The 15,383-nt window shown below is 39.4% G+C and overlaps 1 protein-coding gene across 16 annotated transcripts in view; it reads right to left on the bottom strand.

Moving 5' to 3' along the window:
* Positions 1-3,128: 3,128 nt before the first annotated feature.
* Positions 3,129-15,383, bottom strand: part of EYA1 (EYA transcriptional coactivator and phosphatase 1) — a 354,818-nt gene continuing 342,563 nt past the window's right edge. For all 16 annotated transcript variants that reach the window (XM_086695354.1, XM_086695347.1, XM_086695348.1 and 13 more), the window contains one exon: positions 3,129-5,102. In XM_086695354.1, coding sequence (XP_086551480.1) covers positions 5,022-5,102 — 81 coding nt within the window. In that variant the 3' untranslated portion in view covers positions 3,129-5,021. The remainder of the gene's footprint in view (positions 5,103-15,383) is intronic.

Below are 15,383 nucleotides of genomic sequence, written 5' to 3'. Positions count from 1 at the left end.
AGTTACTGCTAAAAGTTGACATTTGTAAATACTGGCAGGCAAACTTTAGGTTTTTGAAGTTTATTTATTTATTTTGAGAGAGAGAGGGCAGGGGAGGGGCAGAGAGAGAGGGAGAGAGAGAGGATCCCACGCAGACTCTACACTGACAGTGAGGCTCAATCCCACCACCATTTATTTGATCATGACCTGAGCTGAAATCAAGAGTTGGGCACTCAACGGACGGAGCCACCCAGGTACCCCTGGAAGACAGATTTTAAATCAACTTCTGAAAGACTGACATGCAAATTGAGGTGCTGAGGTTTTTTTTTTTTAAAAAGCACTCACTTGGGGCACCTGGGTGGCTCAGTCAGTTAAGCGGCCGACTTCGGCTCAGGTCATGATCTCATGGTTCGTGGGTTCAAGCCCCGCGTCGGGCTCTGTGCTGACGACTCAGAGCCTGGAGCCTGCTTCGGATTCTGTGTCTCCCTCTCTCTCTCTGTCCCTCCCCCGCTCATGCTCTGTCTCTCAAATATAAATAAATGTTAAAAAAATTTTTTTAAAAATTCACTCATCATTGGGAAATTGTACTGTGTGGACAGGACACTGAATATGCGTTGAAAACTGACAGGGGCTGCCCATGCTCACCCTGGAATGCAGTGATAGAGCAGGGAGGCAAAGCCAACATTTGTTGCCCTGAGAACTCATGATCTCTCCGTGATTCTGTATTGTATCCAAGGAGTCATGATTCTGCCTTATTTGGCTGTGACCTCATGCAAAGCATTTGACCCAAGTTTCCTAATCTCTAAAGGGGGCTCCACTGGACACGACTTAAACCTAACTTTTGAAGTCTCATGTGGAATCGTTGGCACGGTGAAGAGTTCTGGGCTGCGTGTGTTAATGCAGGAGCCTGACTGAAATTTGTCTTCACATCCCCTTCCTTTTCTTTCTCCTGTGAAGGGGGAGGAGTTAAGTTCATGTATAATAAAAGCACTAACGCCTGAAGTTTAGTCTGAGATGAAGGACAATTAAATCCCTGACCCTTCCCTCTCCTGGCCACTGCTATTCTCAACAATGCTCAGTCCCATAGTCCCATGGCTTTCCTTTCTTCTCTCTTTCCCTTGCCACATTCCTTCCACTCAAGGCCGCTCTCATATTGTCCCCTTCTCTCTGCTCAGGCCAACTCTAGTCTTCAGGTCTCTGTTGAGACGTCAGTTCCGCAGGAAGTGTTCTGCCTTCCCCAGTGCCTGTAACCAGTCCCACTTCACATGCATCCCTACTGATCACGGAAGCCTGTTTCGTAATTGTAATGGATTCTTGTTAAATCACCATCTGAATGCTTGAGGTCAGGGACTGGGACGGGACTGTCATTTTCATCTTTTTAACTAAGCCAGAATAATGCAGTGCCCTGATAAATGCTCTGTGCAGTCAAGGAGCTGGCTCTGTTTTCCCACTTCTTCTCTTGCGCTTCCAAAGCCCATTCTCCATCCAGCAGCCACAGTGATCATTTCAAAGAGTATATCAGGCTTGGCCACACTCCTGTGTAAAACCCTCAATGGCTTCCCATTCCATTTAGGACATACAAATCCCTTACCACGACTTCGAGGCTTTCCTGGTCTCCCTTCCTTTCCAAAGTCCTCTCTTCTTGGACCCATGGGTGCAATTCTCACCGGCCTCTTCTTGGACCCATGGGCGCGATTCTCCTAGAACACAAGTAGAAGCATTCTTCTCTGAGGACCTTGGCCTGTGTGTTCTGCCCGATCTTCATATGCTGCCTGTATCTTAGCAGTTGGCCTCAGTTCATACAGTATGGTTCTGTCCACCCTGTCCAAAGAAGCTTATGTCCCGTCACTCATATTCCCTGTCTTTTCATCAAGAGTGTTTTTGACTGAATGCATCTTATTCATTAACTCATTCTTGTCTCTTCCCACCTACTCCAATGTAAAACTCCAACTTCAGGAGCAGGGCGCTGCTTCATTAGCACCTAGGACCATGCTCCCCATGGTGGGGGCCCAGAGAATCTTTAAGGGAATAATATGAACTCCAATGAGACTATGGACATTGAGTGGGAGAAATTCAGCAGAGGGAACGAACACTGTGTCCCATGGTGGGAAAGAAGGCTCTGCAACAAAGAAGACACTAAAGCTGGACATGGTGTGGGTGGGTTGAGGGTGGAGGAAGTCATTGACAGAAGTGGGAATGCTCCGAACAAAGATGAGGGAGCGATGCTTTAGGCTGTTTGGCCCATTAAAGAGTCCAGTTCATGCTTACCGAAGGTTTGTTCATAGCGCTAACGAGAGATTATGTTGGGAAGAAAGTAGGTACTATATTTGGAGACTTTGAAATGCCAAATAGAAGCACCTGGGCTCCAATAAATGGTCGAAGGGAAGCCCTTTAAACATATTGGTCAGGGGGTGTCATGTTAGAAGCAGTGCTTCAAAAAAATTATCTTTTGAGGATAAACCCTCCATTTTGCCCATTTTCCTTATTTTCTTGAGACTTAAAAATCTCTCCACCCCCCCCCATTCCTGCCTCTCTTTGAAGACTTACCCCCACCCCAACCTTTTTTATTCTTGGGGTGTCTGAGCATGCTCAAACACTCCATTACTCAAGCCCCTTGGCTGGGTGTGTGCCTGTTAAAAATGGACATCGTGGGCCCGATAATTGAGTCAGCCAACTGCATGTTTGCTTTTTCATGTGTTTGTATGTATGGATGTTGTGTTTCTAAGATTAAATCCCAGGATTTAGAGCTGTCAGCGATCCATCTGGCCAAATTTTAGAGGTGTATGTTGTGGGTGTTCTTTATAGATGAAACCGCTTTCTATTGCTGTCCCCTCGGTGTTTAAGTTGATAAATCGGTGCTCTGCCATCCAAGATACTTGATGCTGAGTTCTGGTCTATGGTAAAGTTGAGAGTCCAGTTTATATAGTTTTAGAGGACGTATAGAGCTCTTCTGTTCATCTGTTCTTCCAGTGATCAAAGAAACAGCTGTTCCCTTTCTAGTTTAGTCCCCTGAAGGACTGATAAAGCCATTATGACCACCATGGCTTTATCCCACTTCTTTTTGTTAGACCAAAAGCATTCTAATGCAGCCCAGGTCCTGCTGTTTCTTGCAAATGAGCGATAAGAAAATATACTCAAGGAGCTTACAGTACGTCACAAATCAATTTTATTAACTTAAACACAAAATTATTGAAGAAAAAGTCTGTACACGATTGTGGACACAACACACCTTTATACAGTAAAGCCAAGATAAACTTTGTCTTTCCAATCTGCAGAGTACAAAAACATAAAATGGAAAGGCTAAAAAATTGTCAACTTCTGTTTGTTGCAAGCAAAAAAGAAAAACCCAAATTCGATTAATTTAAGCAGTTTGGAAAATTCACGAGTGACTAATTCTAGCAGCAGCATGAAACTTCAGAAAAAGATACAGTAGCTCTTTAGCTACTTTGGGTTAAAGCTGGTGTTTTTTTTCCCCCAATGTAATAAAGTTCATCTAAAAAATGTCATAATAATGGAAGTCTTTAGTGCCCAAACTCATCACTGTTGGAGAAACTGTCTTATCACATTACAAAGGTGACAATTTTTATTTCCCAGCTTTATGCTTTATACACACTGTTGGTTAATAATCACCTCCGTGAGGACGATCGGGCCACGTCCACTGCCCACAATGAACTTTCCAGGGAGGGTGGGGATCGGGGAAAGGTGTGGAGGAAAACAGAAGCAACAATCAAAAAGTTTTGCTCATTTCTAGAGACGTGGTAATGTCCTCCTTTATCTAATCAAGAAGATGCAGACCCTATCGTCTGAGCACACAAAAGTTTGCTAGTCTCCAATTCATGAGCCATCTTATTAATAAAATATATCTATCGATCATCTACATTCTTTCTGTGGGAAGAAGCATTTGTATAATCATTTTTTTTCAAGTAGTTACATATAATACATTAGTGTTGAAAATGAAAAGGTGAGGTGGTAGGAGGAACTTTGTTTTTTATTTTTTGAAATGATTTAAGACACCGCTGTGTTATTTTACCAAGGTCCTCCTAACAGCATTAAAAAAAAAGATGATGGAAAGAACAATTTGGAAAACAAAATCCTATTAACATCCATGCTTTTGGTCTTGACAACATTATCTAAAAAAAAAAAAAAATCCATTATCTACATATTTATAACCAGTACGTCGATAAGGCACCGCGCATGACTTTGTGCACATACTGCCTCTTACTTCACGATCAAGGCATCGCTACCTTTCAATATCATTTTCTAAACGATATGTAAAAGAATCATCCATTATTACAAATTTACACCCAAAATTCTCTCTGTACATGATTGTCTCAGTGATGTACATATTACACGTTTAAATTAGACATACTTTAAACTACTTTGCAATGTGCTAAAATTCAAAGTACTTGCTGTGTCGTGAGGCAAAGGCCTTTAATCGCTTATTGTGTTATATTGTCTCTTCAATTATTTGCTGTCAAAAAAGTCTGGCCGAGTGAACTGGACGGTGCTTGAGTCATACCTCCATAAAGCTGTTTTTTTTTTTTTAAAGTCTGTTCATAAATAAGTAGAGATGTACAGGTTACCCTGGGTATGAGACACCAAAAAGTAAACTTTCTTTACAAGAAAAATCCCCTCGCCAGTCTTCAGGGAACACATTTCAGTCTTTGTTGTGCAATCAAGTTTGCTGTATCGGAGAAGCTCTTTACGTCACATTGAAGATGCGAAAAACGTAAGCGTTTGCAGGTCCTTTCTTCACAGGTTTGAACCATGTAGTTAATGCGGCAAAGCCGCATTACACTGTACTAGAACATTCTCATGGCTTATTTTCATTGGCTTCACAGTACTAGAGTCAACAGCTGTTCTGAAGAAAGAGGTGTGGCCCTTCGTTGACCGCAAGGGCAGAGGTGAAGACCGACAGCAGCTGTGCGTCAACGAGTTGCAATCGCGAAGTCGGGTATCCCAGCGCGGACACAGGACACAGGCCTGCTGGGTTTGTTCCTGGTCGCAGGGCAGTTGTGCGGCTTCAAAGTGCTAGGTGGCTGTTACAGGTACTCCAGTTCCAAGGCATGATGTAGGGCCATGAGGTCCGAGTGGCTGGAGATCCTCCAGAAGGGCATGGCGTGCTGTGAAAGGAGCAGACACACAGTGAGGCCAGACAGCGCTCCCAGCAAGAAGCCTTAAAACCTGCTTTGGAAATTGGCTACGATGCTCACCCCCTTTTTGCAGTATTGTGAGAACGGCCAGTTAAGATCTTAACATCACGTCTGTTTAAAACAAAAATCCAAACTTAATCCTCCCCTAAGAATACTGGACTGCACTTTAACATATAATCTGGAGTCTGTTTAAGAAAGGGATGGCTATTTCTTAAGTTGATCTACACTGTCATTGACTATGAATTCCAAAACACAGTAGCTGTGCGTGAAACTTTGTCAAAAGCAGTCACCTTTCAAAACATGGATCCAGTGGACTTTTTGATGCTGAAAGTTTAAGTTTTCCTTAAGTTGGTAGTATTTTACGTTTTTCAAAACTTGACTGATGTCAGAAGCAACTTTTTTTTTTCTTCATTTATTTCCATTAGGCATTCTTTGCACTGACCTTAAAATGGCTTTACCATGTGGGAAAACTGTAAACGAACTTTTTTTGGTAGTTGATTTGAAAAAAATCAATCTAAAAATCTAGTTTAAATGAGACTATTTGTAAGACATCTAGTTTAAATGATGAGAATATTTGTAGAACACCCGAATTAGCCAGAGATGATAAAAAAAAAAACAGGAAAACAACCGAGGTTACCTCATCCATCAAGGATGAGAACATGATTATAAACTGCCATTGTACAAAAGCTCTATAGTAAGTACCTACACATCAGCAAAATCTCTTTTAAATAAGAGAAAGATAATCATCATTTTTTAGAGGACAATATTCTATTTAGCCTATAGAAAAACAGCTTTTAAAAAACAGTGCGAAGACTGGAGTATAATTTTCAATTACAATTCTAAGGAATTAAAAAAAAATCAGTATCAATTTGCACGGAAGCAAACAGTGGAATTTAAGTTAATTTTTGCATGTGTGTGGGGGGGTATTATGTGTAGGTAAAATGGAAGCAAATAACTATTTTGATGTAGATCATAGAGATGTTGTATTCTGGGAATGGAAACTATTAAGTTACTTATTAACAAGGCCTTTGTCCCAAATAACCGGCTAAAAGCATGTACCACAGTCCAATGTCAAATGGACTCCATATCTTTGTCATCCTTCAATAGCGATAGTCCAGCATTGAGTACTAGAGATCTCTCTTCAAAGTTTTAGGATCTACTTGGCAATTTTTGACTAGAGCGACAGAGTGTGCTACTTTGCATTCATTTATTCCTTTTTTTGCGTCTGCAGGGATTGTGTAGAAGATGAGCCTGGCAACCTCTGTTTTATAAAAGGACTAGGAAGAGGCCAGTTTCCCTTTGCCTGCAGAGATGGGGAAATACCTGGTAAGAGGAGGTAATCGTTAAGCTAGGTACAAAAGGATGATCATTCAGAAGAGCACTTTCTAGCCGTGTGTGTGTCTGTGTGTGTGTTCGGCGGCAGAGAATGAAGAAATCCATTGTTAGGATACTGGCTGTAAGTGAGAGAAAGACACATTTGGCTGCGGGAGCCACATGCAGCAGGGCTTACAAGGAGGTTGTCGGTAATAATGACAGCTGTAGGGTCAGGCACTCTCCTCAGCACTTCTCATAGCCTCGCGGATTCAAACCTCTCTCTAACCTCAGGGATAGATAGGTATTACCATCACTATTGCACTGATGACAAAACAGACTCGGAGGAGGAACAGAGAGGTTTAAGTAACAGCTGGCAAGGATCGAACACGCGATACACACCAGGTCGGCCCTGAATCTGAAGCCCAGATGCTGAAATGCCTCCTAACTGATCTCGATGGCATTTTAATCCAGCAGTGTAAATTATCAGCCCCACAGTATACAGCTGAACACACACACACACTCCCTTCCAAGTTCTGAGTGAGCGACACTGAAAAATTTGAGTGACTATGATATACACATCAGATTTGAAAACTGATCAGTTACAACACAGAAAGCTGTCCTTCTTTTTCTCTCATTGGAATAAAAATTCATGTGTACTGTAAAACGTGTAAAATGTAGAGCTTTCTTATAGAGAAATACAAACCATTTCTAATGCTATCCAGGTAGCCCCCACAAACATGTTTCTGTATTTTATATATGTGCAGACTCCTATTTGAAATTGTGTATATATAATATGTACCGCTCTGCACCCTAGTCATTTTACTACTTAATAACAAGTCCATTTTTTTTTTTATTTTTTTTTCAATGTTTATTTATTTTTGGGACAGGGAGAGACAGAGCATGAACAGGGGAGGGGCAGAGAGAGAGGGAGACACAGAATCGGAAACAGGCTCCAGGCTCTGAGCCATCAGCCCAGAGCCCGACGCGGGGCTCGAACTCACGGACCGCGAGATCGTGACCTGGCTGAAGTCGGACGCTTAACCGACTGCGCCACCCAGGCGCCCCATCAAGTCCATTTTTGACACATCAGTTTGAAGGGAAATCCTCCACTACATCAAAAGTTTTCAAGTATTCTTACAGATTTAACCGTTTACTTGGCATCTATTGTCATATCCTCGTGTATTTTTCTTACTTTCTTTCTGGTCTTATTTTCTCTAATTTGCCAGAGATCAGGTGCCCCTCCCCAAAGCTGCTTCTCACGAACAAGTGAATAAAGGAAGCTATAGAGTAGTTCTATTGCTCTCACAGAATATGCTTTCAGGATGTAGCAGAGAATGCCGAAGGCTCTTCAGATAGCCATCCAGAAGCTTTCAGGACAACTACCTTTGTAAATACATATAAAAGTCCTTCTATAAGAAATGGAATGCTTTTTTTTTCAAAGTAAGTTCAAATTCTTTTACATGTTGATTATCTGAAATTAGATATGTTTCCCCTAGGCAACAAAACACATCACAGTATGCACTGTAGAATGCAATGCGTGGCAGAGAAATTGAAAAGGGAACTGAAAAAAATCCAGCTGATCCTTTGGTACATGCTTAAGATATAAATTAGGCATTTAATTCCACAGTAAACAAAGTAAAAAAATGGTTATACGTCTTATCTTTACAGGTGTAGGAGATGATGCCAGTCTAGAGTACATTTACTTTAAACTGTTCTAAACCATTCTTAAAACAAGTTTCAGAAAGGTGAGGTTATTCACAAAGAGCCCTGGGTTGGCTTGTTTACTGCCAATGAAATACTAATGGCTTTTTTGTACTCTTCCTGTACAAGAGTATCAATAAGAAACACATATCAAGTAGCACCCTGAAACAAATTCAAAAGATGGAATATGCCTGTGGTATATTACGGACACAACGCATCACGATGCAGTGACGATGGGGTCATCGATTTGAGTAAAAATGCAAAAGGTTTTACAGTGATAACTGGCAACCCTTAGGTGTACCTGAAAGGGAACAGGTGATCTCTGGGACCCCCACTCAAGGACTGCAACTCCACCCTCAGGACTAATTCAGAACATGAAGGTAATGATCTTTGTTATAATCAGCAGTCCTATTCTCACAAAAATTACAGGGCTTCTACTTTAAGAAATGTGTATTTAACATTAAGTGAGTGATTATAAGACTGAATCTAGGGAGAGGACAGGAAACTCAAACTCCTCTTAACAAATAATGAGAATGTCACAAAATAATATTTTCCCTAACTAGCCACATACTCATGTAAAGATTTTATGAATGTACAAGAGCTTCCCAGCACAAGTGGGTGCAAAGACAACCATTTTTTCCCTTCATCAGTAAGCCTGAAACATGTTTCTTTTAAAAAAAAAAAAAAAATCAGGTGCCAGAATGAGGAGACCTGGGTTATATTCTCAACTCTGACATTAGGTGTGTGACTTTGAATTATGACATAGTTTTCTGGACTCTGTTTATTAAACCTAGAAGCACTCGAGTCATTTCCCCTAAACCTTCATTTTATAGATAAAGTCTATGACTTTAGTATTGTAGCTACAGCAGATGTATAAAATACTATGCATGGCCTATGTCCCCCATTGACAAGAATCAGTAGGAAAGAAATAAAAGGCACAGAATTGACAATGAAGAAGTAAAACTATTTGCAGATGACATGATTTTAAAGACTCCACACACAAAAAAGTGTTAGATCTGTTGCAGGATACAAAATTAACATACAAAACCAGTAGTGTTTCTATGCATTAAAAATGAATTATCCATACAAAATAAAATTATTCCATTTACAATAGTACCAAGACCAACAAAATACTTAAAAATTAATTTAATCAAGGAAAATAACTACATTAAAAACGTGTAAGACATTAATGAAAGAACTTGGAAGACATATACAAATGGGAAGGTATCTCATGTTCATGGAAGAATTAATATTGCTTCAATGTCCATGTGATCCAAAACCAACTACACATTCAATGCAAAACCTATCCAGATTCCAATGGCAGTTTTTAGAGAAGCAGAAAAAACAAACCTGAAATTTATATGGAACTACGAATAACCCCAACTGGCCCAAAAAATCCTAAGAAAAATGGGAAGCATCACACTTCCTGATTTCAAGCTATATTATAAAGCTCTTGTAATATAAATAGTATAGTACTGACATAAAAACAGACACATAGATCAATGAAATAGAATCAACAGCCCAGAAATTAACCATGTATATATATGGTCACATAACATTTAACAATGGAGCCAAGAACACTCAATGGAGAAAAGGTAATCTCTTTAATAATTGGTGCTGGGAAAATTGGCTTCAGACATGTAAGCCAATGAAACTAGCCCCCCATCTTATGCCATTCACAACTATTAACTCAAAATGGATTAAAGACTTAAATATAAGACCAGAAACCAGAAAAATCCTAGAAGAAAACAGAAAAAAAGCTCCTTGACATGGACCTTGGCAATGATTATTTTTGGATCCCTAAAGCACAAACAAGTGGATTACATTGGACTAAACTTCTGCACAGCACTAACATGAAAAAAACAATCTAGGGGTGCCTGAGTGGCTCAGTCGGTTAAGCATCTGACTTCAGCTCAGGTCATGGTCTCACGGTTTGTGATTTCGAGCCCTGCATCAGGCTCTGTGCTGACAGCTCAGAGTCTGGAGTCCGCTTCAGATTCTGTGTCACTCTCTCTCTCTGCCCCTCTCTCAAAATTAAATAAACATTTTTAAAAAATTTAAAAAAATGAAAAGTCTAAAGAATGGGAAAAAATATTTGTAAGCCACATATTAGGTAAGGGATTAATATTCAAAATATATAATAAATTCATACAAATCAGTAGCAAACAATAAATAGGTATTTTTCCAAAGAAAATATGCTGACAGCCAATAGGTATATGAAAAAATGCTCACTATCACTAATCAGGAAAATCCAAGTCAAAACCACAGTGACATCTCACCTCCTGTCTGAGAAGGGCTATCATAAAAAAAGACAAGAGGTAATAAATGCTGGCAAGATTCTGAAGAAAAGAGAACATTTGTTCACTGTTGGTGGGAATGTAAAACAATAACAAACCCAGAACTACCCTATGATCTGCAATTCCACTTCTGGGTTTCTATCCAAAGGAAACAAAATCATTGTCAAAGAGATATCTGTTTCCTTATGTTCATTAGAGCATTATTCACAATAACTAAGACACAGAAACAACCTAAATATCCATCAATGAATGAATGGATAAAGAAGTTGTGGTATTCACATACGATGGAATATTACTCAGTCATTAAAAAACAAAACAACTTACCATTTGCAACAACATGGATGGACCTTATGCTAAGTAAAATAAGTCAGAGAGAGAAAGATAAATACTGAATGATGTCACTTACATGTACAATCTCAAAAAAAAAAAAAAAAAGAATCCCAAACTCCTAGAAAAAGAGATCAAATTTGTGGTTACCAGACACAAAGAGTAGGGGAATTGGATGAAAGTGATTGAAAGATATAAAGCTCTGGTTATAAGATCAATAACACTGCTTTATAGTATATTTGAAAATTAAGAGTAAATCCTAAGAGTTCTCATTTTTTTGTAGCTATAATGATAGATGTTAACTTACCGTGGCAATCACCTTGCAATATATGTAACTCACGTCGTTATGCTGTACACCTTCTCAAACTTAAATAGTAATGCCTATCCATTATATCTCAATAAAACAAGAAAGAATCAAGGAATAAATTCAGAGAGAAGAAAGCTCAGTTGTAAGCTGGAGAGGGTACGTTGAGCCTGCACTGAATTTGAAGAATGGGCAGAGCTGGTTAGGTAGATGGGAAAGGGCTCTCAGTCAGGACATAGTCTATGACAAGGCTGATAGGAGGGAGGTGCAGAAAATTTAGTATGGAGGTGGTGAGCTCTGAATGATATGTTCATGATAAAGACTAATGAGGAAGGAGATTTTTCCAGGTAGAAACACTTGGAATGTCTAACTAGGAAGGATGGAATAGAGAGGTGTGGCTGGCCAGTAGAAGAGAAAGTATGCAGAAGGATAGGAGAAATGGAGTGGGTACAATGGACGGGACACAAATGAGGGAACACTTCACGTGTCCCGGTGATGGGCTGGAGGAGGGGAACACCAAATAAATCCGAGTGGGTGAACTGGGTTAGTTCATCGGCGGATATTCAGATGGAATGACCCCGGATGACCAACTGGAGCCATGGGAATGAAAAGAGCTAACCGCAGATATTAACAGAAATGATAGGTGGTGAGTATATTATTAGTTTATTGAGATCAGGCATTATTGAGAATAACGGCTACCAAAGCCGAAATACGGGAAAGTAGTACAAGTTTTTACAGTGTTAGAAACAAACTATTCCCTGAATAATGGGAAAATGACACCTCCTTCCTGCTCCTCTTGTCCATGTGTGCAATTTTCTAAATCCCTTTGTGCTACCTCTCCTCCTCATCTAGTATTTTGCACTTAACTAACATAAAAAGCTGGGTGCATGGACACTCACGTGTAAATTGAATTTTGCTGAATTACTAAGAATGTATTAATAAAATATTTAAAAACATAAAAGCACATAACCTTTGGCTTAGGTACTGTACTTCTAGGACTTTTCCCCAGAGATACACTTGTCCATGCATGAATCACATAAAGAACATTTACTACAGAACTGTTTGTAATAGTAAATATGAAAATCACCTAAACGTTCAGCCTCAGGGAACTGATTAAAGTATAGCGCAGCCATGTAAAGAAATTAGAGATGCAGAACTCCATACACTGATATGGAATGAATGCCAGGATACATTGTTAAAAAAAGACCATGATTGTGCTTTCATATGCGTGTATTATCTCTAGAAGACTGGCATATGGAGGTACAAATACTTCCCAAATTGTAAATAAAAAGATCTCGGAAGATAGATTATTCTAAAAATTCATCATGAAATTTATTGCATGGCATTGCTCTTTTAGTATTTGCATATCTGCTTCTACTCGAGACAGAAGTGAATTCTTTCAGAACAAAGATGAAATCCAATTCAAGAGCTGGCATATATAATATGCTCATTAAGCAGTCAATAAAATTAATGGCTTTAGAAGAACAAAATTTACTGTACTTGGTGTTAGGAAGTCTCAAACCTGCAAAAAATGTTACCGTTTTTTATAAAAGCAGATCTCATTTTTCTCATATTCTGAATAAGCTTAGAATTGAACATTGGTAATCACGTTCTCTATGGCATCTTGGATGTGAGCAAATTTTAGAGTTCACATTTAAAATGGACACTTTTTGAGTTTGTCTAGTCCAAGATGGCAATGTAGGAAGACCCTGAATCCACCTCCTCCATGAATATACCAAATATACACTTATTTATGTATTTAGCAATATCTCCTGAAGAACTGAGGGTTGACTGAACAGCTTCTGCAAAACAAAAGACCAGGTAGAGAATGGCAAGAGAAACCGAGTCAGGAACGCCCCGCTTCCAATGCTGTGGATTGCAACAGGGAGGGATAGTACCAAGAAACCATGAACACATTTGTCTGTCCTGGGCCACGAAACAGAGTTGCAGTTTAAAGGGCAACTGGAATATAAAGGATCCAATCCTAGAACTCCACCAGTGAGGGAACTGCTGAAAATCTCTCTAAATTGGAGTGGCTGGCAAGCACCGCAATTTATGTTCTCTTTCCACCTTGACAGTATGAACCAGGGCAGGGTCTGGGCACCATAGTGGACCCGCTACCTCAGTGAGCCCACCAGAGCCCCAGCTGTTCCACTAAGGTGACTCTCATGGTGGTATACCCGTGCTCACTATAGCTCCAGTCACCTTGCCAAGGTGAGACCAGCACAAAGCACCCCAAAACACTCCAGACACATACCACTTTGCTGCTGATCGCTTGCCAGGGCACCCTAGCCTATAGGACCCTGAGAAGCCACGGCCCATGCCGGCCTTGGCTCTAGCTGCCCAGGGCACTCCTGCACAAAACACTCTGAGATACACTGGCTTATACCCACACTTCAGCTATCCTGCTAGGCTCTGCACAAAGAGCACCAGGACCACCCTGACCTATGCCTACTTAAGCCCTGGTCATCCCACCAGGGCAGCCCCAGCACTGACCCCCCCAAGTCCATGCCCGCCACAGCTCCAGCAGTCCGGCCAAAGTTACCAGGCATACACAGTCTATAAGATCATTCCTTCAAATTTAGGAGAAATAGCTGTTTTGCTGAATTCATGTAAACAAACATAGAAAGTCATGCAAAATGAGGAGACAAAGGATTACACTCCAAAAAATGAACGAGCTAAAACCTCAGAACACAAACTAAATGAAACGGAGGTAAGCAATCTACTTGATAGAGTTCAAAGTAATGGTCCTATAAATGCTTGCTAGCCTTAAGAGTGGATGAATTCAGTAAGAATTTCAACATAAAAAATAAAATATAGCAAAGGGCCAATTAAAGTGGGAGAATATAAAACTGAAATGAAAAATATACTAGAGGAAATGGACAGCAGATTACAGGATGCAGAACAGGTCAGTGATTTGGAAGAAAGGGTAATGGAAACCACCCAAGCTGAACAGCAAAAAGAAAAAAAAAAGTTTACAAAATGAGGATAGGTTAAAAGATCTCTGAGACAACATCAAGCAAACAAATATTTGCATTATAGGGGTCCCCTACAGAGGGGCAGAAAACTTTTCTAATTTGGGAAAGGAAAGAGACACTCAGGTTCAGGAAGTTCAGAGAATTCCCCACAAGATGAACCCAATAAAGTCCATACCATGACATGTAATAATTAATGACAAAATTTAAAGATAAAAATTTTTAAAGCAGCAAGACAGAAGTAATTAGTTACATATAAGGGAAGTCCCCACAAGGTTATCAGCTAATTTTTCAGCAGAAACTTTTCAGGCTAGAAGGGAGTGGCATGGTCTTTTCGAAGTGCTGAAAGGAAAAAAACCTACAATCAAGAATACCAGGAAAGATTATTATTCAGAATTGAAGGAGAGAGTTCCCCAAACAAAAGTTAAAGGAGTTCATCACCACTAAACTGGCATTACAAAAAATGTTAAATTCTTCAAGTGGAAGAGAAAAAACTATACTTAGGAGAAAATTATGAAAGGACAAAACTTCATGAGTAAAAGTAAATATACAGTAAATGTAGTAGAACAATCATTTATAAAGCTACTATGAAGGTTAAAGACAAAAGTAATAAAATCAACTACACCTATAAAATTAGTTAAGAGAACTCACAAAATAAAGAAAATGTAAACTATGACAACATGTGCATAAAACATGTAAGTAAAAATGAAGTTCTTTTAGAATGTATTTGTTTTTAAGTGACCATCAACTTAACATGGGCTGCGATATATTTAGGATATCATATATGAACCTCATGGTGACTACAAACCAAAAACCAATAACAGATACATAAGAAACAAAGAGAAAGGGGACCAAGTATAACACAAAGGAAGAGAGCAAGAGAAGAACCAAAAACAACCATTAATCAGTTAACAAAATAGCAATAAGTACATCCTATTAATAAGTACCTTAAATGGTCTAAATTCTCCAGTCAAAAGACATAAGGGTGATGAAATGGATACAAAAACAAGACCCATCTATATGCTGCCTATAAGGCAGTCAATTCAGACCTAAAGGCACATACGACTGAAAGTAAAAGGGATGTAAAAGATATTCCATGCAAATGGAAATAAACAAAAAAGATGGGGTATCAATGCTTATATCAGACAAAAATAGACTTGAAACAAAGACTGTAATAAGAGACAAAGAAGGGCATTGCATGATAAAGAGATCAATCCAACCAGAGGATATAACAACTGTAAATATTTATGCACTCAACACTGGAGCACTTAAATACATAATACAACTATTAATGGAAACAAAAGGGAAAAAATGACAGTAATACAATAATAAG

The sequence above is a fragment of the Puma concolor genome, chromosome F2, assembly GCF_028749965.1.
Source record: "Puma concolor isolate L17-30 chromosome F2, mPumCon1.1.hap2, whole genome shotgun sequence".
Taxonomy (NCBI): domain Eukaryota; kingdom Metazoa; phylum Chordata; class Mammalia; order Carnivora; family Felidae; genus Puma; species Puma concolor.
The sequence above is the reverse complement of the archived record's forward strand: the minus strand, read 5'-3'. Positions and strand labels throughout refer to the sequence as shown.